This window comes from Galleria mellonella, unplaced genomic scaffold (genome assembly GCF_026898425.1).
Source record: "Galleria mellonella isolate WM207_F2 unplaced genomic scaffold, CSIRO_AGI_GalMel_v1 utg63, whole genome shotgun sequence".
Classification (NCBI taxonomy): domain Eukaryota; kingdom Metazoa; phylum Arthropoda; class Insecta; order Lepidoptera; family Pyralidae; genus Galleria; species Galleria mellonella.
The window spans coordinates 6,072,308-6,100,091 of record NW_026442130.1 but is presented as its reverse complement, the minus strand read 5'-3'; the positions used below and the strand labels follow the sequence as shown (position 1 = coordinate 6,100,091).

Here is a 27,784-nt window from a genome sequence, read left to right as displayed (position 1 = left end):
GTTGAGTGAACAGCTTATACATAAATAAAAAGAAAAGAAATATCGATATTTTGCAAAAATCACATCCCTGGTTATCACGCAAAGGCACGCCACGACACATCTGCCAGGCTGCGTCATGCCCGCTGAGCACCATCCGTATGTTGTTTACATGCCATGCATGCAACCAATATTTTTAAGAGCTATATTACACTTTCCAATATGTATCATAAATATATATAAACTTACATTTTAGACTCTTATACAGAGTTGAAACGTGACGTCACTATATACTCGTACTTGTATAATGTTCAAGATATTGTAAAATATTACCTATCGATATCGAAATTGTATATGATCCTATATATTTAATAGTGTAATACTTTCTCTTTAATATAATCTAATATATAATATTCTCGTGTCGCGGTGTTTGTTACCAAACTCCTCCGAAACGGCTTTACCGATTTTTATGAAATTTTGTGTGCATATCGGATAGGTCTGAGAATCGGCCAACATCTATTTTTCATACCCCTCAATAATAAGAGTGACCCACCCCTAAATATTTTTTTTTATTTTATTATTGTTTAGCATTGAAAAATACATACAAATTCAATTTTTTACGCTTTTACGACCAACCCCTGTTTTTTAATTGCGATTTTTATATGCCCAATAAGGTTGCAAATTTACAATCGAATATAATAATTGTAGTACGATAAATTTCCATGTATAGTTCTAGAAATAATGTATATGGTAAAACAACGTTTGCCGAGTCAGCTAGTATTTACAATAAAATTCCTATTCTTGAAACCATAGTTTAATTATCTGTCATCATGCAAATCCCTTGCGGGATAGGCTTATAGAAATAATGGTATATATTCTTTTATATTTGTCTTGTATGTATTTGTCAATTAATGAATAATGTTTTGTTATATTTTGTACTCGCTTCACAATTTTATAAGAATTACTAGAATAAATAAAATTATCATTAAAAGCTCTCTTTAGGACAATCTCCAGAGAGGCTATGAGGTCAAATATAAACACGAAATACAATATTGTTTTATCTTGTTACAAGTTTTTTTTTTTTTTTACAACGCCGTAAGTGACTATCGCTGCCCATGATCACCCTAAGACCAAAGGCATAGCAGGTGTGCTGCCGGCCTTTTAAAAAAAGAATATGCTGTTGAAGATTACGATGTCGTATCGGTTCGGAAATACTGCTGCTGGAAGTTGATTCAAAAGACTGGTTGTGCGTGTGACAGTGTGCCTTGAAAAACGCATGGTGGAAGACCGCCACTCATTCAGATGGTTAGGATGAAACTTAAACTATGAAAGTAGTACACTTCTTCCACTACTTGTAATGAATATGAATTAGAAATAAACTTTACAATAATTAAATTGGGTTCCACAAAATAAACGACTTCAATTGCAGTAAAACTAACTGATTTTACTAAAATTGAAGTGATATAACTATTTTGATTTAAAAACTAATCTACTAAACCGATTTTGATAAAATTTCTACAGGACCAATCTGTAACCTTAACCTTTTTAACAGGTAACGAACTTTAAAAAATACAACCGAATTGAAAGGCTCTTTCTTTTTGAAGTCGGTTAAAAAACAGATATAAAATTATTAATATTCATGCCAAGTTTTATGAAAAACAGGACAACAATTTTATTTTCCATTTATTTTGGCACAAACATTAAATATCTAGCCAAACCGAGAACAACTATCTCCAAGAGAGTATTGAAAAGTCGTTATTTTATTATACTATTTATTATAGGATTTTCGAGATTGCCTAATCAAAATTGATTATTATATCAATTTTATATTCCTTTTGTATTAATACCCGCCCACTATGTACCTTTTATTATAACAGATTGTGAATTGTTAATCTTTGTTGGGTGCCCACGATACAGGTTCGCCTAGTGTGGGGCGCATTGTATCTTGTGTTTGTAACTTTTTGTTTTTTGTCAAATAATAATTTTCTATTCTATAGTAATATACGAGTATAGTAGCATGGGATTCTTCAAAAAGGGCATAATAAGATTTCTTAAGAGTCGGCAACGCGCACGTGACATCTCTAATGTTACAAGTGATTATAGACTACAGTAACAGTCTACAGTTAGACTAATCGTATGCTTGCCACCATAAAAAAAAATTATAAATTTACATGACTTAGAATCGAACCCGTCACGAGACTATAAATCAGTCACATTATATATATATATATGACAAATTTCATTCAATTAGAGACTTTGTACAAAAGTGCTTGGGTACCTCTGTCCCATTCGTGTTTCTACCATGAAGCAGTTGTGTTTGCATGGCTGTGTATCGATTTGAAGGGTGAGATATGGTGTGAATTTGCAGGGTATAGAGGAATAACACCTGAGTCCTCAGGAATGACAACGCATGGGGAGTATAATGGGCGAAACAGTATACTCTGTTATGTCCATGGTACTGTTCATGTCTATAGGCGACGGTTACCACTTTCCATCAGGTGGGCCGTTAGCTTGTTTGCCATTCTAAGTTGTATAAAAAATACCTTCTTTGCGTGATTGTGTAACAAATATCAATTAGTAGAATGTAATTTATTCACATTAATAAGAGTAGCAAATAAACTAATGATACCACTGATGAAAAATTATAATAATAAAACGTTTGTTACAATTTTAAACATGAACACCATTGTTTAGTAATCATTCACTCTGACTCGTTCGTTTGAGCGCTCTCGCTCCCGCCACTCAGCACGTATTATAACACGTCGTCACTTTATATATAGTTTAAAATAATAAATATTCAATATTACTAAGTGCCTTTGGACTTTACATCTACTACAACCTGCATACCATAGTAAGGTATATAAATACTATACAACCATAATGGGTAAACTGTTTCTTTTTTTTTTATTCAAGTTAACTTAATGATAAGTATTTTGGTATAGTCTATAGTTTATCTTTTTTCTCTTGTCCGATGCAAATTTGAATTCGAATTCCTGCAAATATTAGTGTATATTTGTGTAGGAATTGTTGTAACATTTCACATTTTTATCAACACTAACCACATCTCTTACTGTAGTGCCATAAAAAAGGTAGATACATAACAAATTGGACAATATTTCCCACAACGAACGAATGTCGCGCCGTATAATTTGAAATATTCATCCGTTCTAGCAAAGTTTGCATTTCTTTCCAAATCAGATTTACATGACAATGGTCACGTCGTAGCCCGATGAAATTCACATTGCAAGAAGTCTGAGGGATTTATTAAAGGGAGCAAAAAGGTTGTAATAAAACCTGTGTCGACTCGACATTTCCGTGAAGACTCAGGCAAAGGAGCAAGTCGGTATCGGTTATATTTATTTTGCATCGAACTCTGTCATCTTTACATGTTTTTGATCTATAAATGGATATTAAAAACATGTTAATATTTATATAAATTGTTATATGATTTTTCTTACTAATATTATATTTGTGAAATTTTATAGATTGTTTATTACTTTAGAGTGTAAGATTTTGAATAATATTTCGTACACAGATAATTCATGCCCTAAATAAAAATAACAAATACTTTCAATTACAACAGAAAATACTAATACTTTCTAATTGAATACACGCTTACCTAGATACGAGATTAATAATCAGTTTATAATTTTAAATATTTTCTATGAAATCTATTATTTTTTAAAGTAAAACATTACCTGTTTAAGATCCTCTAAAGAATTAACACGTTCATGGACACTAACCATAAACAAGAGAAGTTTAATTGTTATTACAGCAATTACTCTTGATAATTATAGTTAAATAATATATTACCTCCCTGTATAGCATTCTCAGTTCACTTGGACTCACAATTTAGTTCCACATAGAAATTCAGATATAATTGTTTTACTTCTTTAATCCACCATTAAGAGATTTTATACTTTTGCTCAAGCTTAAAATCAAATGGAAGTTAGCATTAGATCGTAAATCTACGTACTCAAGTCAATCCATCTAGATATATATACATATTATAATATATTAGCCATAAAATTATAATATATTAAATTCCTTACATAAAAATTATAAAGCGAGTTTCTCTATTATTTCTTATATAGATAACCAAAATAAATTGCTATTATGATATGACATCATTGCAAAATCCATTATAAACTAACAAAGAAATCATTTTATTTCTTACTACTATAATATTATGTACGCTATGTACAAGACACACGGATAGGCCAATTGTATACAGCACTTTATTATATTAATTGATGTAACACTCTAATCTTCATGACGTTGATGAAAATTTTAATGCCCACATATTACAAAATCCATATCATGTTCTTACTCAAAGGCATACAAAAACCTTATGTTGTGACCTCGAAAAAAGCGTATTAATTTAAACTGAAAACATGATGATCCTCCTTAGTCAGTGTAGGTGAGACTAAGGAGGATTTCAACTTTGATTGAATTTTTTTGTGTGCATATTACGGGATATATCTGTAAGTATCCATAGATGGACTTATTCCATTGTAATGATTAGAGATTTTGCATAACGGCAACAGAATTTATTGCTTTTTGAATGTATTGTACATTGAATAAAATTCTTCAAGACATTGTCACGCGAATTTGTAAAAACTATAATGCTTGGCAAAATAATCGTGCAAGTTTTCTGTTGTAAAAAGTGTTGTTATATGGTATGAAGATTTAATTGATACAAGTGTCTCTAGAATATTCTTTGTAAGTTTATAAGAGGAACTAAGGTTTAGAAGTAAACATTCAAATACTAAAGTATCAAAAATGATACTAACTATTAACACATACACACACACACACACACACACACACACACACACACACACACACACACACACACACACACATCGTTAACAAATCATCAAACCCGCTCATGTAACCGCTCCCGCGTCTCTTCCCGCTGGCTTTCTAGCCCGACATCTAATTTTATAAGGTCGCTTACCGTGCGGAAACGTTATTCGGGCCGCGTCCCATGTAATGTTATTCTACTATAGGGTGTGAGCCTCTTTTGTGCCCTTTTAACGAAATTAACGTAGTTCGAGCCTGGGGTGGCCATATGTAGACGCGATGCTATCAACTTATATCGTTACCTACCAGCAAAGAACGGTGCTTAGCTCACATTGTTTTCTATTGTCTTGCATCTAATATTTCTAATACCTTAATTGTGATTGAATTTCATTTTAATATAGATGTTAGATATATATTAAAATAAAAGTCAACAGTATGACGCAATTAAACAGGGTAAAATCGAAAATATAGTCTTTTTAAGATTTTACGGATGAAACTGGTAACAAATTTCGAGCCTCACATACTTGCTTGACAGCCGAAGACGCCGTACGAGCACAAGTTTAATACCTGTGGATGTATGTATAAGGCTTATTATTTTTTAACGTTTTTCAACCTATATAAAAGTAATGTAATATTTGTTTCTTTTGGAATAATGTCTCATTTTCACTAGTAAAATACACCATTAAAACTATAATTATTATTTTAATTACAACGTGTATATGTATTAAAATAAAAACATTTCTATTTTTCAAATTTCGAATAAAAACAGCACACAAACAGTAACATTTTAAAACAAACCACCAAGCGAATATTGTAGTTTCACAGAACAAAGCCCCGACTAATTCAGCAACATAACATAACGTCGCTCATTATTATATAGAATACATATTTGTTTGCATTGTTGGAACGGCCACTTCTGCCTTATCAGCCAATTATTCCCGTGTTAATATAGCACAACACAATGTATTTACTGATATTTAATTCTGTGTAACGTAATGATAAAAGGGAATGAGCGTAAAGATAGAATAGGTTTTGTAAATGATTTTTGTATATATTCGATTGAACTTTAACATTTAGTAATAATTTTGACAAAAGATTTTTGAAAATTCAGTAGTTTAGACTGGGATTCGATCTTGGGAGTCCTAGGACACAATGAAACTGTCTGATTTCACTGTGTCCCAGGATTTAAATAGTTGTTGTGCATAAAAAACACCAAATAAATACACATGTATAGTGACACACTTAAACACCACTTTACTAATGTGTAAAAAAATATGTACATAATATTTCATTCTTTAACTTTAATTAATGCCGACAACAGAACATAATTCGAATGAAAACGGCGGAAATCCTCGAAAACGCTGAATAAATAAATGTGTACTTAATTAATCATATTCATACGAGGCGTCGTCGGTAAATCAATTTCCACACGAAGGCAAAAAACATATTTCGCATGGTTTTGTATTAAGGCCACGTTTTAATTAATACTGCTAATCATATTCCCATAAAACTTTACAACAATTTATAATACGTGTTTTATTATTAAATAAATAAAATATAACAAAATAATAATCATCAGCCTTTAACTGTCCACTGTTGAACATAAACCTCCTTGAGGGTGTTTTGCCAGTAGTTGCCACGCTTGGCAGGCGAATTAGCAACCGCAGTTAGACTTTAGAGATATTTTAAGAGGGACACTGCCGCCCATCCATTAGTCGCCTCTTACGACACACATAGGATAGGAAGAGATGGTCAATAGACCGGCATAGAATACTATGCCGGGACCACACGGCCAAAATATTATTGAAGTGTAAATGTTATTCTAATTAATCAAACCAAACCAAACGCCTGTTGCAGCATTACAACTTTTAACATATTATACATGTAATATGTTAAAAGTTGTAATGCTGCAACAGTTGTAATGCTGCACATTGTATACAAATAAATCTGTACATGTATAATTAGCATTCTGGTCTGGTTAGGATTTAGAGTTTTCTGTGGAAAATGTAGCCCTGATAAAGATACAACTTTTTTATTTACAATTACTGTCTCTGGTACGCACTAACGCAATTAAAATCAGTATATTAGTTTTTATTATTGAAGAAAATGAAATGGTAATTCTGCCAACACTATCGGTATACCCTGGCGATCTATACCAGTGACGATGAACTCAGGTCAGTTGGCCCATTGTGACAAATTCATCAGAAATAAATCACGATAATTTCTAACGAAACCGCATGGAAGTAAATGACACCGCGACTGGGGCTACTAGTCCCCATTACTAACACTCCTATGTAGTAGATATTTTGTGCCAGCCCCACATACATTTATGACACAGTATACAGTCTAATCTCTATGTAAAATACCTTCAAATTAGTATCTATTGAACAAACAATGCTTCGAAAGGGTGCAGTGCAAATTCCCTAACGGGGCGAAGCCCTACCCTTCAATTAGCAATGCCGAAATTGGGGTGTTCAGACATACTACTCCGCACAATTAAAGAATAAGAAGCACTCAGAAAATGTTTTCTGTACTTATACACTTGTCGACTACTACAAAAATCAGTGATTCTGTAATTACTGATTGTTTATGGACTCAACAAGAACCATATTTATACTGTTACCAATGTGAACATGATTATCACTTTACCTAAATTGCGTATTAATTTAAAAATTTGGTTGTGTTTCATTTCTTAAAAAATATACTGAATAACATCACAACCATTAACGTTTTTTTTTTAATTAATTCCTACTATTGGAACTATAGATTTTTTCAAAGTAAATCATCATCATTATTTCAGCTATTATCCGCCCACTGCTGGACATAGGCCTCCACCTTATACTGCCATAAGGAATGGTCCTGAGCCACCTGCATCGACTGACTCCCTGCAATGCATTTGAGGTCATCACTCTATCTAGTGGGGGGTCGTCCTACACTACGGTCCTTTGTTTCAGTTTGTGGCTTAAAAACATAAGCGTCAAGTCATCACCTTAAACTTTAAAATAATCTTTATCAAAACTTCCAAGACATACAATATATATATATATATATATATATATATATATATATATATATATATATATATATATATATATATATATAATAAGTGTTATTTATATATTTCTATGTTATATTATTATTGTTTTTGTTTTATTTGCTCGTCACATTGCACCGTCAATTACAGTCGTTTCTTCATTCGACTGGTAGATAACATCATATGGTTTAAGTCCGCCATTTACATTGAATGAATTAAAGTTTAATAAATAAATAAATGTAATACTAATGTAAATGTAAGACTAATGTAGCAACTGCAGTATTGTCTCGTCAACAATACTAACAGACAGTACCTAACAGACAATACAAGCGCGTCAGAATAGTAACTTAATAAAGCCTCTACATGATATGGATACCATCCTTTCATCTATCAAAATTTCATATCCATAGATATCTGACTACATATATATTTATGCACATGAAAGTTTTAATGGTATTATATTCCATGTATCATGCCCTTAAGTTTCATGCCCAATCTCTATGGAATTTCATTTCATTCAAAGCACTCAGATATTTTAGCCAAAATAATGTATCAAATACAGAAATAAGCGAAAATGTATCCGCTATCTATATATTCTTTTATAGTAGGATACTTGTTTTAAAAGATATTTGGATATTACACAATTAGGCTTTGGATTGAAACGAAATTTCCTGGATTAACACATAGGGGAATTTTATACAAATTCACGTAGGCAGTAAGGCATAAGTTACGAGGTATAGCTAACTAAGAATAATTTCTTTTTCATTTGATACTTTGAGTATCAAGAATGAATTTACTGTTACTGACAAAATATTTATTACATAACAAGGGCAATAGAAAAAGTGGTGATATCAATTCATCGAATTGAACACGACCGTTCGCTTATACTTTTCATATTATTAGATCTTTCCTACTTACGTCACCAGGCACGAAATCATATAAACGAAAAAATATGTTGTTTACCAAATAGCGACTTTAGCACCCACTCGTAAATCACACTTTTTTTCCACGAACATTTTCCTATTTTCTACGTGTATATGGTAACAACGAGTAATGACATTTGTTTCTATATGTTCTATATATAAGTCTATACAAATCTATATATAACACTGAAGTAGAACTGGCATAAAGGACATTTATCTTTAAAAGATATGGCGAACACAAACTAAAGGGGCGAATATTATTATCAGACCGTTTTACATCCGCCCTTTGAGTTAGGATTTTATTTGTAGTTCGTAGTGCCTGGTACAGAGGGAGAATAAAAAGTCCAATAATATTAGCAATCCAGGAATACTGAATCGTTAACATAGACAAAAGCACTTTTTATTGCAAAAGAAGGTTAAAAACTCTGTTAACCGTTAAAAAAGAATTATCTGAGTTTAAACTAGTTTGAGTACGAATGCGCAATGGAATTTGTTGCACGTTCCGTAGCCGACCGCTCATATCCTAGTTACAGTTACCCATCACCTCTTTTAACATTTGCAAACCACATCTACACAGTCCAGTTTTTTTTATACAACTTAGAATGGCAAACAAGCTGACAGTGCACCTGTTGGAAAGTGGTAACCGTCGCCTATAGTACATAAGCAGTACCATGGATATAACAGACTATAGTGTTTCGCCCATGATACCCCCCATGCGTTGCCATTCCTGAGGACTCAGGTGTTATTCCTCTGTACCCTGTGAATTCACGCCATATCCCACCCTACAAACCGAAACATAGCCATGCAAACACAGCTGCTTTACGGTTGAAACACGAATGGAACAGAGGTATCCAAGCAAACGACTTTTGTACAGTCTCCCTTTGGTTATTCATTTTCCCTACATTCACGTACTTACTTATCCCTTGCACAATTATTCGTTCAAACCTAAGTAAAACAATTCGTTTTTAATCACTACATACTTCAAACTTCTTTAGACAACTGTACTCACCTGACACCCAAACTAATCTTAGTATCAAGTAAACCTATTTACAGCCACTTCTGCCCCACATCCTACTTCAAACTCTAACTCATACCACCTATCACCCCCATCCGGCTTAGATAATCTTACATATGCTCGTAAATAACCCCTAAACTTATTCATAAAAATATCCATTACTATCGCTTCCCAACATTTGCAACTCTAACTCCTGATCTACTTTTATTCAATTATTATTTAAAATCATATTTAGTTTTGTCTGATTATACAGACGAAGGTACAATCATAAGTTTCAAATATGTCATTTTTTTACCTGAGGACTTAATATAAAAATACTTAAGTACGGATATCTTAGTTCTACCTACAAGTAACGAAGATTACTCGGTAATATTTCGATCTAAAAGGTATTACAGTTGTAAAACAATGTTACCAGATTTGGGTATATTGTTCGCAATTTTGGGTAAAAAATTTATCTTGTCAAATTTCGGAGAAATTAAACTGTTGAAGAAAAATTTGATGTGATAATATTGAAAATGTAGTGAAAGCCTATACAAAAGTATACCCAAGTGAAGAAAATCGAGATAATTTTGAGAAAAAATAAAATTTAAAAATTTGGTACAACCAAAAAATTGCATCTGGCAACACAACAATGAAATTAGTTACGAAAACATAACACATACTATGAGAATAATAATATCAAATATGTTATTTAAGTCCATAGGCGACGGTCATTGCTTTCCATCAGGGAGGCCGTCGCGTCGCCTTGTTTGTCATTCCAAGTACCATAATAAAAATATACGAATGCAACAAATTGGAGATCTCAACACAAGTGAACAAATATAGTTACATTATTATTTCGTCCATACGTTTTCCCCAGCGTTCTTTTGATTAAACAATACAAGAGTTAGACGCAATTTGAGGCGAATCCCGGGGTAACTTTGTACGGAGTACCTATTTGTTGTGGCCTAAACAAATAAAGTAGTTTAGGGGAAAATAGATCAGTTAACTTGTTAAGCGTGTGAGGGCGCCACCTCTGAGTGTGTCTGGATTTCTTATAAATTGTCCAAGTCTGTGTTTACTCCAATATACAGTCACAGAGCTATGGCCCTCTCTTGAATCTGAAATAAAAAATCAATATGGTAGCTTGACATTGATATCGAATTTAAAGTGTCATTATCTGACTCTTAAAGTAAATTTTAAATTGATATTGCAATTAAAAAACGACGAAATCATTATTCTACAGACTAATGTAATTTAAAATTTTCAGTGCATATAATAAAGAAATAAATATATAACTTAATATAGAATATATATAATATATATATAAGTTAATATATAATAAAAAAATAAATATATAAGATTGATCACGTTATCGACGCATAAAAGTTTGTAATGTTTTACCCGCGCCTATACTTATCTCATTCCTGACTTCGGCTCTTCGTAGAACCCGCGAATTTCTCAATTGTCGCAAACAAGACAAATTACGACATCTCGTCTAACCCGGAATGCCTTCAATATAATTAACATATAATGAAGTTAAATGCCTACCTTGATTTTCACTGTACTGAGACAATGTTTAAATGAAATTAGAGGATCCAACACTTCAGGGAATTCTCTAATTGATTGACATGTTTATCGTTGAATATTGAGCCAATCTGAATAACAAACTTGTTTGTTTGAATTATTAATGGTGATACATACATAGTTACATACGTCTAGACTATAACCGTGATATTGTCTTAGTTAACATTCATTGTATCCATCAATTAGAATACGACCTATTATATATGTGTGTTGAACACAACCTTTACACAACCTTAGGTTACAACCTTTTTTTGTTTCTTTTTTTTTTTTAATAGCCATTTATTTTTATTTTACCTGTCACTTTTTTTTCTTTTTTTTATTGTAAATTTTACTTTCAAAATATACGGAAGCTATTCATTGTTATAATTACTTATTTAATTATTCACCATAAAAACTGAGAAATAAATTATACTCCCCAACAATGTGTCAAACTGACAAATTCTATTCAATTAAATTCAATTAAGAGCATTTATAGGGCATGACAATAAAAAAATTAACTAATCCATATCTATATATATATATATATATATATATATATATATATATATATATATATATATATATATATATATATATATATATATATATATATATATATATATATATATATATATATATATATATATATATATATATGTGTGTGTGTGTGTGTATGTATATAAGATTATATTTTATTATATATTTATATTTCTATGTTTATTAAAATCAGTTAATCAAAAGTTTTACCAGCAATATAATAAAAAATGCATTCAATGTACTTGACTACAAACAAAAATATATCCCACGGGAAATATAGGGACAAGTAACAAGCTAGTACGTATATCGTACTAGCTATAGATTTAATGAAAGAAATAAGTTTAGTAATGATTCGTTTAAATTTTACAAGAATATTAAACTTTATTCTCCAGCTGTACATATTTTATTTTCATTTTATTACACGGCTGTTCGTAAGGAACGTGTAATGTTGTATTTCTTCTAAACGACCTTTTTATTGAGCACTACACTCTTGTTACGTCCTTGTTACATATCTTAGTATGTCTTGCCTATATCTCACTAAAAGGAATAGGCCTCATATTTTTTCCTCTATGACTTTCCATCTTTGACAATCTCTTATATTCTAGGACAAAACCCATTTATATATTGCAACCGTGCTGGTGTAGCGGTTTAATACGTCGCCTTATCTTGCATTGGTCTCGGGTTCGTTTCTAGTACAATGCAAATATTTGTATTCATGAGGTTGTCTGTTTATATTTATGTCTATATTTCCTATGTATAATGTATGTATATTTACAAAAAGAAGTATCAATGTATTTCTATCTAATACCAATAGGCTCCAATTTGAGTCTAGATAGTATTCAATATAATACATGTATATTAATTTGTAAATCATATGTACATATGTATATAATTAAACAGTTTTGCAAAAAAAATTGTATAATGTCATAACTTTAACTGTCTACTGCTGAACATAAGCCTAGCCTATTTTTGCTAGTAGTTGCCACGCTTGACAAGCTGATTGGCAACTACAGTTAGGCTTTGGAGATGTTTTCAGAGAGACACTGCTGCCCATCTCTCGCCCCCCCCCCCCCCCCGTAATCGCTTACGACACCCACAGAAAAGTGCTGACCAATTCTATGCCAGGACTACGCGGCAATTGTATAACATGTTCAAGTGTATTTATTTATTTATTATGTACATACAGCCATGCTTATGTTTCATAGGAGTAGACATAAATAATGAAATGTAAAATGTTACAAATATCAACGGTTTTCTTATGCCTCCTCCACATTCACTTTATTCAAAGGCCGGCAGCACACCTGCAATGCCGCTGGTGTTGTGGGTGATCATGGGCGGCGGTAGTCACTTACCATCAGGTGAGCCGCATGCTCCTTTGCCCCCTGCGTTGTAAAAAAAAATCATATAAATTAGCTAGTTACGAGTACTTTTAACTTGGCCCTTTTTCAGCATGTCACCTATTTGGTCGACGTACGTCCGTCTCGGACGGTCCCTACCGCCATCTCCACTTATTCGCACTCGATATATCTCTTTAGTAATTCTCCTTTCATGGAAATAAATCCCGCCTTTCCAAATGACCAACCAACATCTCCTTTTCAGTCTTTGTCACTTCATCGTCTGTCATCGTTTACATTTTTTTTTTATTTATATTATCTCCCTATAAAAATGACCATCTTCTATCTTTTTTTTTAACCACTGAGGTGGCAAACAAGCATACGGCCCACCTGATGGTAAGTGGTTACCATAGCCTATGAACACCTGCAATACCAGAGGTATTACGCGTGCGTTTCGGACCCTGAAGAAACCTCTTTACCCTCCAAACTAATCTCTAACTATACTACACGTATTGAAAAGAAACACTATCTAACACTTCGATAATTGAGATCGTCATTAAATTGTATACCACAAAAAAACCAATGGCAAAATCAGTCATTTTTATTTAAACAATAAATTGCTGAACCGATTTTGATAAAATTTCTATGACACTAATCTGTAAGTATATTCTTTAAAATAGAAAATTAGATATTCCGAAATCTATTTACAACTAATGGAGTTATGAAGTAACAAATATAAAAAAAATACAATTCAATTCAAAACCTCCTTCTTTTTGAAATCGATTGATAAATGAAAACCTATAAGGTAGGTGAAGTCAAATAATTAGGTACACTTAATATTTAATTATGAATCTTTCGCAAATATATCTCGCAAAGAAACAAATTTTAATAGTGAAAAATATATATAGAATTAAACCCTATCGTATTAATAATTATTTTAATTTTATAAATTAAATAATAAAATTGTAAAAAGTGTCTTGAAAGTCACAAAAAAGTACCCTTCCATAGAATATTTTCTTGAATACTGTTGACAATACGAAAAATATGTAATATAATATAAGAATACTTTTTGTTCCATTCCTTATTTTTTTTTTTAGCAATAGAATACAAACAGCTTTCATTTATTTTGCCACAAAAATGACAGGTTTAATTTCGTGAATTTCCACTGTAAAAGCGAAAGCAACCCTTCCCATTTGCGCACCATAAATCACAGCGACGTCAGAATGAGACAACAATAAAGACCCAGCGCGGTCGGCATTCTGAACGCTTTTAATTAAAATGTTAAGAATTTGTATTCTGTATGGAGGGCGAACACCCATTTTCACGGGAACCGCAACTCTGAGGCGAGATCAAGGGAGTTATACCACACTCATAGATCTCACACTACTGGCCACCATCACGGAGTATGTAATAGATATTATGTGCTCAAGCAAAACTGACCTCAATTTTTTTCTATTGGCAATTGTCCTACTAATTTAACGGTTTTTAATTCTGCTTGCAAAATATTAACTAATTATAAATTTATTAAAAATTAATACACATTATGTTGTATTCATACATGACTGTTTCCATAAATAAATTGAAAAAAACATTAGATACAACTTTATACTTTATTTTTACAACTGAACACGGCACACAAGTTTTTTTTTATGGGTGATAATGGAATGGTAACCTCACCCGCGCTATCGTTATACACCGGCGGGGCACCAGTGAAAGATAATAGGTGAGGACGAAGCAGGCCAGTTAGCCCATCGTGACGAATTCAACAATAATTGTTCACGATGGTTTCCGAGGTCAACCACGTGGAGGTCGACCTGATAGGGCAAATTGCTAGCAATACTGTGGCTGTGAAACTCCATTGATAACAATCCCTTTCCCCCCACGGCACACAAGTTGACCACCCATCCTAAGAACAAGAATTAATAAAGAATAAATAAAAAAAATGAACTAATTTTTATATCTTTAGGTTGATCTAATCAAAAGTATAACCTTGACCTATATAATTAGTAAGATTATATTCCAAAAAAAAACAAGTTCCGTTGTAGCAAAACCACTTATTTTGGTTTAGAAACTAAACTAATGGACGAATTGTGATCAAATATCTATGGAAACCATCTGTAAGTATATCCTTTCAAATAAAAAAGAATTTTCCAAATCGTTTTATAACGGACGGAGTTATAAAGTAACAAACTTAAAAAAAAAACAAATTGAAGTCTTTTTTTCTTAAATTGTTTAAAATGACACAAAACTGATCAACATTTGCCACTAATGATTTGCAACAGTCATCTTTTTAAATAACATGATACATTAAAATAACTTCAAGGACGTTATATTGTCGCTTGGCAAGCACCAAAAACTATTAATCAAAAGAAGTTGAATCACGCCATCGTTCCATAGATATGTTTCCCATACAAAACATCGTTGCACCCGTGAAATAAACGATGAACGTTGTTGTGAAACAATTGCAATAAATCTTATAACATGTGAATCGCAATTTCTCAGCCAGAAGACAGTCGCGGCAAAGTTTTCCAATATTGACGCGAGGCCACATGAAAAACGAAGATGGCGCTGGCATCGCGACTTACCTATCCTATATCACCTCGTATGTGCCATTTGACAGTCAAATGCTGATGACAAACAACGAATACTTGGCGACGGAGGATTTAACGTTATTGCAATCGGAAACGAACTGGTGTACTTTTTATACGATTCTTTTTTTCTCAGCCAATAAATAATTAACAATATTAAGAGAATTAACTATATTTATTAGGTAACGATTTAAAATTTACGAAACTATAAATGATATTAAATTGTACAAAAATCGTCTGCTTGGATACCTCTGTCCTATTCATGTTTCTGCTGTGAACCAATTGTGTTTGCATGGTTGTATTTCGATTTGAGAAGTGGTTATTACGTGGTATTTCTTTTATATATTTTTTCTTTTATGTATTTTTCATGGTTTAATTAATTACTATGGAATTTATCTATATACACGGATAACGGGAATTCTATGAACTTACTATGTTTGTCATTTCTGACGATTGTTTTGACTCCATCCTTCTTCAGATGGCGTAGCGCTTCGAAGACTTCCAGATGAAGTAGAAACAATTGTCGGAATTCTCATTATGTATGTATATAGATATCATTGAAACTGAACATAATTTTTAAAAATACTATAGATTTTTTTCTATACCACTGAGGTGGTAAACAAGCGTACGGCCCACCTGATGGTAAGCGGTATTACGCGCGCATTGCCAAATCTAAATTACCAAAATTCTGATATACATGTACTAGATATAGAATGAAAGGCATAGGTCACTCTTTATTTCAATCAGTGAATATATCCAGTACGCGCAAACGAAGTCGTGGTTAAATATTAATAAGAATTATATTAATCTAACAGACATAGTTCTGTATATGCAATATTGCAAAGACGCGTGGTGCATAGACGGCGCCAGTCGCCAATAGGGCCTTTATAACAAGTCAATATACAAAGCACGTGCCCCAATGTCCTATTGATATTGTTCTAAGCGGAACTCGTAAACTTTTCCAATATCGGAACAGTGTCGAATGCATGCAAACAAATTGCATCTGTCGGTAGCTGAATTCATCGTTCCGTACCAAAATGTGAATATTTCAACAAAGCGCCGATTAAAAACCCAATCAAGTATGGTTATTGTTCATTTCATATGGAGTTAATGTAGTACAAGGTTATAAATTTTAAATTCTGTATCATAATTGATTATTTAGAATTCATTCATATTCATAACAGCCGTCCACTGTCTACCGCTGAACATAGGCCTCCTCCAAATGGAGGGTTTTCCCAGTAGTCGCTTGGTAGGCAGATTGGTATCTGCAGTTAGGCTCTGATCATGTTTTGCTGCTGCCCAACCCTCGACTATTAAGTTCTTTTAGTCGCGTCTTACAACACCCACAGGAAAGGAAGAGGTAGCCCATTCTATGCCGGAACCACGCGGCATTATTTAAAATGTATACATTAATTTTATTAAAAAAGAGGAGATTCAATTCAAAGATTCAAATATTTTTCTTTTTTTTTTTTTAATGTAACAAAAATTAATATATAAGTTTGCTTTCATGATATGTATAATAAGTAAAACATAATCTGATGAAAAGTAACCTATAGATCCAACAAAGACTGCAGTGTAACATCCAATGTACCCCGCATTCATAACTATTTATAAGGACTCGAATACAATTTATTATTATATCCTACTTTTAAAACCGAAACAGCCGTGTGGTACTAAAAACACGTGTGGGGCAAAGATCACTTTCATACGACTCATAAATTTCTACTGTTAAAACCCTTTAATTTACTGCCAAGAAACTTGCTCATTTACTGTATTTTAGTTTAAAAATGCAATACCCCAATTTAATTACTATATATATTATTTAAAAACTTTACGTCACAAAAAGCCGCAATACGTTAGCTAGACTAGCATTCGCGTACTACAGAGGTCATTTACTACTAGGCAAACTAAGATTCCATCATAAGGCAATTTTAAATCAATCACACATTATTGATTACCATCTTAATTAATTCCCTTAACATTGCATTCCTAAATTGTAGTTTCTACGAGCTAAGAACCACAACCAATGTAGCACTGATACATATCTTAGGACCTATAGATATCTTGTATTACAATGATTTGAACAAAATATTGGGGGCGATGCTTTTTTTTAGCCGAGATAAAGTCACTCTGCTACACTATCTATAATTTATTCTTAGACGACAGTGCCATTGTCTCCCTACTATTTTCTTTTCCTGTTTTACTGCACCTTGTTAAGAGACATTTTATGGACCCCTAGTAATCCCCCGACGTCTTTAAGGCTCACATATCTACGGAAATTCCGATACAGACTACGAAAAATAGATTCGCATGTCTCCCTCTTAAGGACTGAATTATTTATTTTTACTTCTCTAGAAATTGTGTTTATTTGGATACAAACAAAACAAGCTTAAATAAGTAAACATACAATTGGATTGCCCTTGTCTTGTAAAGGTTATATATTTATAAAAAGAATATTTTTTTAAGAAAATTACAATCGTTTAAAAGATAAGGAAAATCTAAATCTACGCTTACTGTACTAAGTATTTGCATCAAGTTACGGTGCTAGTTCGATTGTTTTAGTCTAAAAGCTAAACTAGCCAACGCTGTCTTTAACACTAAAAACTTACTCTTTAGTCTACAAAACGTCCAGAGGGTTTATACTGTGTAAGATATACTATTATATTCATAATTTTGTTCATAAAGTAATAAGTACTTAAAATACCTAGTTATTTAGCTCTGCAGAAAAAGGCTCCTTATGTCGTGATAAAAACACCAATAAAGGTTAAGACGTTTCGTAGATACATCGCAATGAAAATATTTTAATTCAGACATATATGTTTTTGCTCCAGAAAGAAAAAAACTTTTAACTTATATTTACACAGACGATGTCACGTGTAAAGATCAGTAATTAGTAAAGTAATATTATAATGTAGGTATTATTCATTTTAATCTGACTATGAAAATAGGTAGGTAACTTAATACAATAAAAATTATATAAATTAATTTTTATCTACTAGTCATAAATTAAATGAATTTAATCAATTATATTCAATATTTCATAATTTATTCCGTTCGGTCATTGGACATGTGTTCGCTATGTTTATTGACGAGTGTCACTCTGATTGGCAGCTGACGCTTTTATTCCATCAAGTTAATTTATTATCAGAAATACAAATAAATGAGTACATCACACAACTACAATTTGTCTAAAGAAGGGTCCTAAAAGAAAATCTATTTCGGTTACAACAAAAAAAAAACATAAATAATCGCGGCGAAGACATGGAAATAATTGTAACTTTGGACCATCAATCAGAGAGCGGCTGACGACCCGAATCGGTCAAGAGAACACAACAAAAACATGAGCGAACGTCCGAACAATAGATGGCGCTGACGATCCGTCGCACACACCAAGATGGCCGCCGCCTTTTGGCGGGAATCACTGGAGCGCGTAATTGACAAAGGATACTGGCTTTGTGCTGTTCCTTGGGCCAATGGTTGTCCGCACCGAAATTATGTTACGAATATATATAGATATTACAAAATACGTAATAAAATATTATTAAGTTCAACATTATGACTATTTTAAGAATATGAGTATATCCAGAGATAGCATGTTTCAATATAAATGCTTTCCTTAAACAGTTAATTTTTTTTATTTTTGTATGGATGAATATAGTTTTTTTTATATACTAAGTAATACCAGATTACTTAGTATATAAAAAAAACTATATGGGTACCTACAGTAAAGTTGAAAATAAAAACAATACAATATCTATGTCTATATTTATAAATTTAATAGACGGGCATTTATCGTGATACTTGTCTTCACAATCTATTCACTATTTCTATCATTATCTAAATATATACTTTGAATACCTATTAGTGTAAGAATTATTAAACGTAGTCTCCATTAATGCGTCGATTATTAATTTATAATATCAGTGTTTAAATTAATATTTAATATAATTAAAAAGTTCTCTGTTCTTATTAAAAAAAATCCATCTAATCTGGGAATTTTAATCGAAATACTTACAATATTGAAAGATGGCGCACTTTGTTTTCAAATATATCCGCTACCTAAAAGCCACTTTTAACCGACCGTTTTTTGTCCTGTTTTCGAGATCCAACGCTTTTGAGGTATAAGATCTAAAGTCCTATACTCATCAAAAAAGTATATAAACTTTTCTAAACTTATAAGTACCAAATGAAACAACAAATGCGAGGGACCACGTCAAGGGAATATTCAATTTTCAATCTCGGCCAGACTTATGTCAAGAGTTAGTTTGAAATTGTGTCGTAACTTTTCTTCTACAAAGATTTGTCTATGAAAAGCTGAGTCGCTTTCTATTGTTTACTTATGTTTTAATAAATACAAACTTTAACATAATTAGAAATTCAAATTCATATGTCACCTTATTAATATTATTTATTAATAATTATTAATATTGCTTTAGAAAAATTTTTATTGAAAAATAAATAAAATATATATATTATTATTCAATCAAAATTTTATTATATATATATATATATATATATATATATATATATATATATATACTTGTGATAAACATATATTTTTTATTGAGGATTTATGTATTTATATATTATTTATTAGCTTATCAATTATACCATGAAAATTCTATATTGCTAAATGAAATCAACAAAAATTATGCCTAAACGAGTTACAAACAAATCGTCGAATAAAAACAATATAGAATAATATAGTTTGCCTTCCCTGAATACAGACTATATTGGTAGAATTATCTTGATTGCATCATGCCACTTCGTTGCCTAATAAAAAACTGTTAACATATAAAATACACGACACCCGATTCCCACAAATTGGCTCCCCTCGTATCTAACCTTGCCAAATTACGGAGCACCCCGGGAGACGAGAGAAATGCATTATTCGCATACAGGACGTCGAACATGAATAGGCACCTACTTTATTTACGGAATAATAGCACCCAAGAATTTAATTTTGCGAGACTTAAAGAATTATGGTGCAATTTATTCAGATTTACGAACTACACGCCACTACAAATACAAAATCTGAACACTTATTAAAATGAACTTGATTAAGGAAATTTGGTCTATAGACAAAATTTATTTATTTACACTTTTAGTATTCTAACCGCAGTATTTCATTGTGTTTTTTTTATAGTAGGATTTAAACAAAAAACAAATAGTGCTACCACATTTAAGATGAATCTAATGAAACCCCATAAAACTATTATAATAAACTAAAGATGTTAATTCCATATTAACTTTGCCGTGATTAAAGTGACTACTTTTTTAATAATAATAAAATAATAATTTATTTATTTGCTAGAAATGTGGTTATAATAATGGTCTTAAATATAATAGATCTACACATTTCGCCTTATCTAAAGGCATGCAAATTTAGTATTATAATTTAGTGGTTTACGTATATTAATAGCCTACAAGGATCAATCCATAAATATTGGCAGCCGCACACATACTAATGGTAGCAGACTAAATAAATACAAATACAAACTAAACAAAAACAAATACATAACAAGTCAATAATATAACAAATGTCACACAATACAAATGAATTACACATTTACATACATTTATTCTTGTCTATGATATTATGAAATAACAAATTTTAAAATTAGAACTATCGATTTTTTTCATCTCCACATATGTATCGTAGATTTTTTTTTTATTGTTATGTAGTCTTTTACAACGTTTCTCACATTTATTTATTTCATTCATTCATTTATTTTAGTTAAAACCTTGTTATTTTTTAAATCTAATAATAAATAATTATCAATACTAAAGCGAGACAGTGAACAGCTATGAAAACTCGTAAGAAAACGCAATTTAACAGCTCTATTGTAATATCAATTCAAATTAAATTCCCGCCAACAGAGTCTGGCTAAAGTTTGTCTGTTAAATCTCAAAAACATTATGTAAGTCACACCGGCTATTCGTTGCGTTATAATTGAGAAAGTTTACGTCATAATTTCTTTATGAAATTTTCGTGCCAAATATCTTAATTAAGGGTTGAGGGCGGCTTTCGCAGTTAGGTGCGTTGCGCAGGTATGCCCCCGAGAATTGTGAATTGTCTTAGTCCGTTTTGTTCTAATACACCTACTTAATTTAAGATTTTGTTTCAGAAAAAAAACCCTTCAATTATAATAAAATTAGTCTAGGATTAACCCTTACAATTAAAAATTAATCACTGAGAATGACATAGAATTAGCGAAAGCATAATTTTTTTGTAATCTAGCGATTTGATATCATTTAAACTTTTTGAAATGATACTAATACTGGAACAGTTTTAAGCAAATACCAAAAAAAAAAGAAACAGCAATTATTTTGTATTTTTATGTGTGTACATTATATTTTGTCATCACTAATTCTAAGCCGATTTTAGTAATTCTTTTTGCAATTTACATACTCCCGTGTTGGTTTCATATTGATATAATAACGACTGCAGTGGCCATTTTTCTTTATCTAGCAACGTTTTCTGGTAGACTCTTGCATTAAAACGGAAATATTGAACAGTTTAAAATTATTTTGAACCGATTAATATAAATTACGTATACCAATTTACTATTACACAAAACAGCAAATAGATGCAAAAGTCGCACGACAAATGTCGTGTTGCGGCAAAACCTATGCGGGCGCTCATTCTAACAAAGTTCACCTGAAATGCCCAACTCCAAGAACGATTAAAACCACGAACAAACATTCAACTAACAACTATGAAGCAGCTCATGAATACATCTAAAATAAAATAGACCCTACCACCTGAAAGTTAAAGTTGGAAATAGACCTAAAAGTTGTTGTTAAGTGGTCCATATCACGTCCAACAGTTTAGATTATGCGGTGACGACTTGTTACAACTTCGAGTTTATCGGTTCTATTTTTTTTTTTTAATCGATATATCATGAAAAGTTTTTACTATATTTAAAGTATCTATATGATTTGTTTTTGTGAATTTTAATATCACAGACTCTAGCTGTCTGATGTACATTTAAGAAATTTCTATTTTTCTTAGAAGAATGAAGAAAATCTGCCGTGAAAGTTCAAATATATACAGATAAAGTTATATTAAAGTAGCGATCTGTCTCAGCAAATTATATGCCCTTAAGATTAACAGACAAAATTTTGATACCTTGAGCTACATTATTGTAATTTAGTAGCAATCTCTAATTTGTTGAAAAATAATATATAGCTCACGTAGCTATATTGATAATGTAGCTTCCTGATGAAATAATTTTTAAAATCGGTTGAGTAGTTTTTGAGTTTATCCATTACACACAAACAGACAAACAATCTAATATTTCCTCGTTATAATATTAATATAAACGACCAAATTCTCTTTCTATTCCTAGTCCCTTAGTTCCCTATTCTTCTGGCTCTGCACTACATTTGTAAAGGAAAACACACGATTAGCTTGTTCTCTCATAACAAGTTCACTGAACAATATGAGGGAATCACATTTAAACGCATTCGCTCGAGAAGACCGTGTTTTTAGAGATAATAATCTTACAGTAACTCCTTCTACGCTACTTCTTTACACTGATACATATTAGTTTGCAAACATGATAGAGTTAGATCAGCTAGTCCGTTCTGTCGAATTCACCAAGATTGATTTTAAAAAGGACTGCGAGGAAGTCGACGAAATAAATTATACGTACTGCTAGCATAGAAGCTGTTAGTCCATTGGGACTCTTATAATGGATATGATTCCTCTTCTGCACTTGAGGAGATGGTTGGTGTTGCAACGTAGAAAAATATGTAAAGTAATTCGTGAAGTGTTTGTCCTGCACTGTGTAATTTGTACAAGGTCAGACCTCAAGAGCATTCTCTCGGTCGAATATCCGTTACTAGAGCTATATGATCGTAACATAAAATATATTTATACATATTTTACAACACAAAAAGTAGGAGTACTTATTACATTATTTTATCTTTAGCCAACTTTTTGCCCGCATTTTTGTACGTGCATTTCAGAAGAAAATTCAATGAAATAGACCACTTATAAATAGCATATAAGATAAAACATACATCTAATTTAAAGTTAGATCTTCAAGAACACAACTGTGTAAACCATGTGATGCAGACATACAGACAAAATTTTTATTTTTACTTCTATTGCTACTATTAAAACTTATTAACCCCTTTCATATTTTTTTTATTATTTTCCATTTACAAACATTGTTCAGTCACAATTTTATTATGTTAGTAATATTTAACTAATGTAGTGTCTTTTCTTGTTACAGGAACGTGGTGTACAACCTTAGTTTAACAGACTTGACGGAGCAACGCCGCCTAGTCTGGTACTCACCAGAGAATGACGTCAAAATGTGCGTCGTCAAAGGCAAAGACGAGGTAAGTAGAACAAAAACTTAATCTTTTGTCAATATTTAGTTTTTTTTTTTATATATATATATATTAAATTTGAGCGCGTTAGACCACAATCTTACATGATTTTAAGTGAATATACTACTATAAAAAGTAGTTGATTCCGATTTTTTCGAGTTACATTATATTTGGAATTAAATTACGTTTTATATAATTATTTATCTCAATTTTACAATACTTTTATGTTTGTTATTACATAATGTGTTTATATTCCGTACAGGATTGGTTTAATTTGAATCGAATAACAATAAAAAAATTATGCCTCTATAGGTTAGACTTACTAATACTTAACGCATCCAACTGTAATATTAGTATGGAAAGCTCTATATTTCCATCGTTTCCGACACAAGTTTCTTCAAATAGTATGCTTTGTTTCTTCGATACAAAACTCCCTTCTTTATATTTTGAAGGATTTGATTTCACTCCTGTATACAACGTTGCATTGTTTACGATTTTATATTTATTTATTTATTTAACTCTTTATTGCACCATAAATAAAAATATACAATGATGAGTGAATAATTCAAGTGAAATACAGTAACATAAATACAGATTGAAAATATACACATAAAGGTACAAAAGGCGGTCTTATCGCTAAGACAATCTCTTACAGACAACCTTTGGTTAAAGGAGAACAGATAGAAATGGGCAGGTGGCGCAAGAGTGAATTAATAATTTTTCGTGCATAAAATACAAAAACCTATAATGCACAAAAATATCAAATATATAATTATATATTATATAATTTATTTGCTGCATTCTTCTGTACTCAATATTGAAGAAACAAATATCACTATGCCCTCTATCAAATACCGGAGTCTATATCAGCAGTAGTCCGCAATTGCGCTTCCTGATTAAAATCCAATTAAAAATTCATGTTTCTAAAGATATGAAATAAAATACAATAAAACTGCGCCCGGAGTGCAATATAATTGTTACGTACCTGACGCCATCTTGCGGCGTATAATTGAATTTAGAACGAGTCGGTCGCGTATGAAACGAGGCCGTGTTCTGCTAAACGTCTCTCTACCGAATACCGGCAAATTAAAACGTCAATCGAGCAGAAATTCGCCTAACTCCATGTTATATATATATACAGTATATATATTGTATGTACCAACGATCAAAGTTACGGCCTAGCTTACTATAACTTAGTTTAGTTTAGTTTTCATAAATAGTAAGAGTATTAAATCGCAAAATAAAATAAGCATACGGGGCTAGAGACAATTTTTAAATAATCTATTTGTAGAATTGGACGCATTTATTTCAAAGTTAACCACATTGTGTGCTGGTCGTTAACTCTTGTATTCACAGACACACATATTCACTGTCCATTTAAATCACTGTAACATGCCATACGACGCCCACCCGCAATAGCTCTCCACTAAGCTGCCGGTCATAAAAACTATCACAAGAACCTAGTCGTACATAAGCATACAAGTTATTAATGTAGTCCCCATTCAAAAGCTGAGCCTATTAAAGCTGTTATCAAAGTCGCTACATGGACTGGCTGCTCAATTTTAAGTATCATAAATATTTAACGAAATTCTTACAAATATGTATATAAACTAGTAACGAAACTAAAGTGAATTATGATATTATTTGTCGAAGCCACGAAAACTCCTTTATCAATCGATTGAAAAAAGAAATAACATTACAAAATAAGAGAATATTGCAGTTCAAAATAAATAATAGAATTTCAATCAGAACCGTTGTAATTGTTCATTTCATCAAACAAAATTACTGTATTGTAATATTATACTATAAGATCAACAATCACGAGGAAACCTTAGGAAAATTCAAATAAAAACAGTAAACATTTCATTGTTACAATTATTGTTAATTGGATGAGTTGTTTATAGATGATTGTGGAAATAATACGGTTGTGGTTTGGTTTTTTATTATCTACTGTAGGGTAATAAAAATGTTCAAGTATACAAGAACGAATTGCAATCCGATTGAAGTCGATGATTTGTTGCTTTTTTATAGCGTCCACTCCATTTCGAGACGAAAAATCGAGTACGCAAATTGCCATCTTTCTCAATGAAGTAGGTTACAGTACATCATCATATTAGCCGTTTACTGTCCATTCCCTCCCTTATGGGGGGTTTTGCCAGTAGTTACCACGCTTAGCAAGCAGGTTGGCAACAGCAGTTAGACTTTTATGACGTTTTAGGAGGGACACTAGTACCCCTCCCTCAACCATTAAGTTCGCTTAGTCGCCTCTTACGAAACCCACGGAAAAGAAAAGAGGTAACCGCTGTGTGGTCCTGGTATAGAATGGGCTAATCATATATTTATGATGCGCAGAGATGTTGCATCTCTGTGCATCTTCTACCGAATTTATCACGGGGAGTGCTCTAAGGAATCGTTCGGATTAATACCTGCTGCAGATTTTCACCACCGTACAATCCGCCATAAACTAAAGTTTCATCCCAACAATCTAGACAAGTGGCGGTCTTCCATCGTGCGTTTTTCAAGGCACTTTCTTACACGCACAACCACTCTTTGGAATCAACTTCCAGCAGCAGTATTTCCGAACCGATACGACATCATAACCTTCAAGAAAAGAGCATATTCCTTTTTAAAAAGCCGGCAGTACACCTACAATGCCGGTGGTGTTGTGGGTGATCATGGGCGGCGGTAGTCACTTACCATCAGGTGAGCCGCATGCTCAAAGAAATATATTTTATATTTTTTGTCACTGCCGTAGTGAAAATAATTTTTGTATATTATGTTGGCATCCTAAGATTTTGTTATAAAATTTTAACATACTAACTAACATACTAACATTTAGAACAATAAAAAGAAATAAAGAATATGATAGTCCAAACAGCACGTGGTGTGAAATGTGAAATACCCATATTTTGTACATATCATGAAAGAAATCTAATTACAAAATATGATTACCTAATAACATTTGATTGAAACCAATAAAAATCTAACTTATAATTTCTAATACGCGCATAGATTTAACATGACATTGTAAATCCCTAAATATAATGAATTGCAAATATAATAATAGAAATATAAATTGTATAAGAAAGTGTCCAGAGATAGTGCAGTGTATTTTATACTTTATCTAAGTAGAGATATGATATAAATTTTGTGTCGCTGTAAAGTATAGTGAAGCCATTAAAAGTAAGCCGTAAATACGGCACTACTCCGTTGAACACCTTTGTTTTACGAGCGCCGTTATATTTCTTGTTGACGCATAATTAAATACGTTGTTAAGTGAAATTACCTCTCCACCTTTTTAACGATTATGCGTTATTATTAGCTACATTTTTATAGTGGTTTTTTATATAAAAATATATTGAGCCGGATATGGTTTAATACCAAGGCAGTTCACTACAATTATACTTGGATTTAGTCATTAAAAAATCGTACCATATTAGTAAGTTATAAATATGAAAGTTTGTAAATATGTTTGCATAAAATGAAATTGAAATTTTGGTTGAAATTCGATTCGCAAACACACCATATCTTGACTTAATATTAAATACTATTTACCCAATTTCATTACTACTGGTTGAGCATTTATGGTAAGGCCTCAAATGGTTATATATATATATATATATATATATATATATATATATAGTCACTGTCACATTTATAATTTTAATAAAGATGACATAATG

At 31.8% G+C, this 27,784-nt stretch overlaps 1 protein-coding gene across 4 annotated transcripts in view; it reads left to right on the top strand.

Annotated features, from left to right (window-relative positions):
- The window catches only part of LOC113521698 (semaphorin-1A), a 536,733-nt gene that overhangs the window by 466,162 nt on the left and 42,787 nt on the right, over positions 1-27,784 (top strand). For all 4 annotated transcript variants that reach the window (XM_031910000.2, XM_031909999.2, XM_026907327.3 and 1 more), the window contains exon 4: positions 24,002-24,110. In XM_031910000.2, coding sequence (XP_031765860.2) covers positions 24,002-24,110 — 109 coding nt within the window. The remainder of the gene's footprint in view (positions 1-24,001; positions 24,111-27,784) is intronic.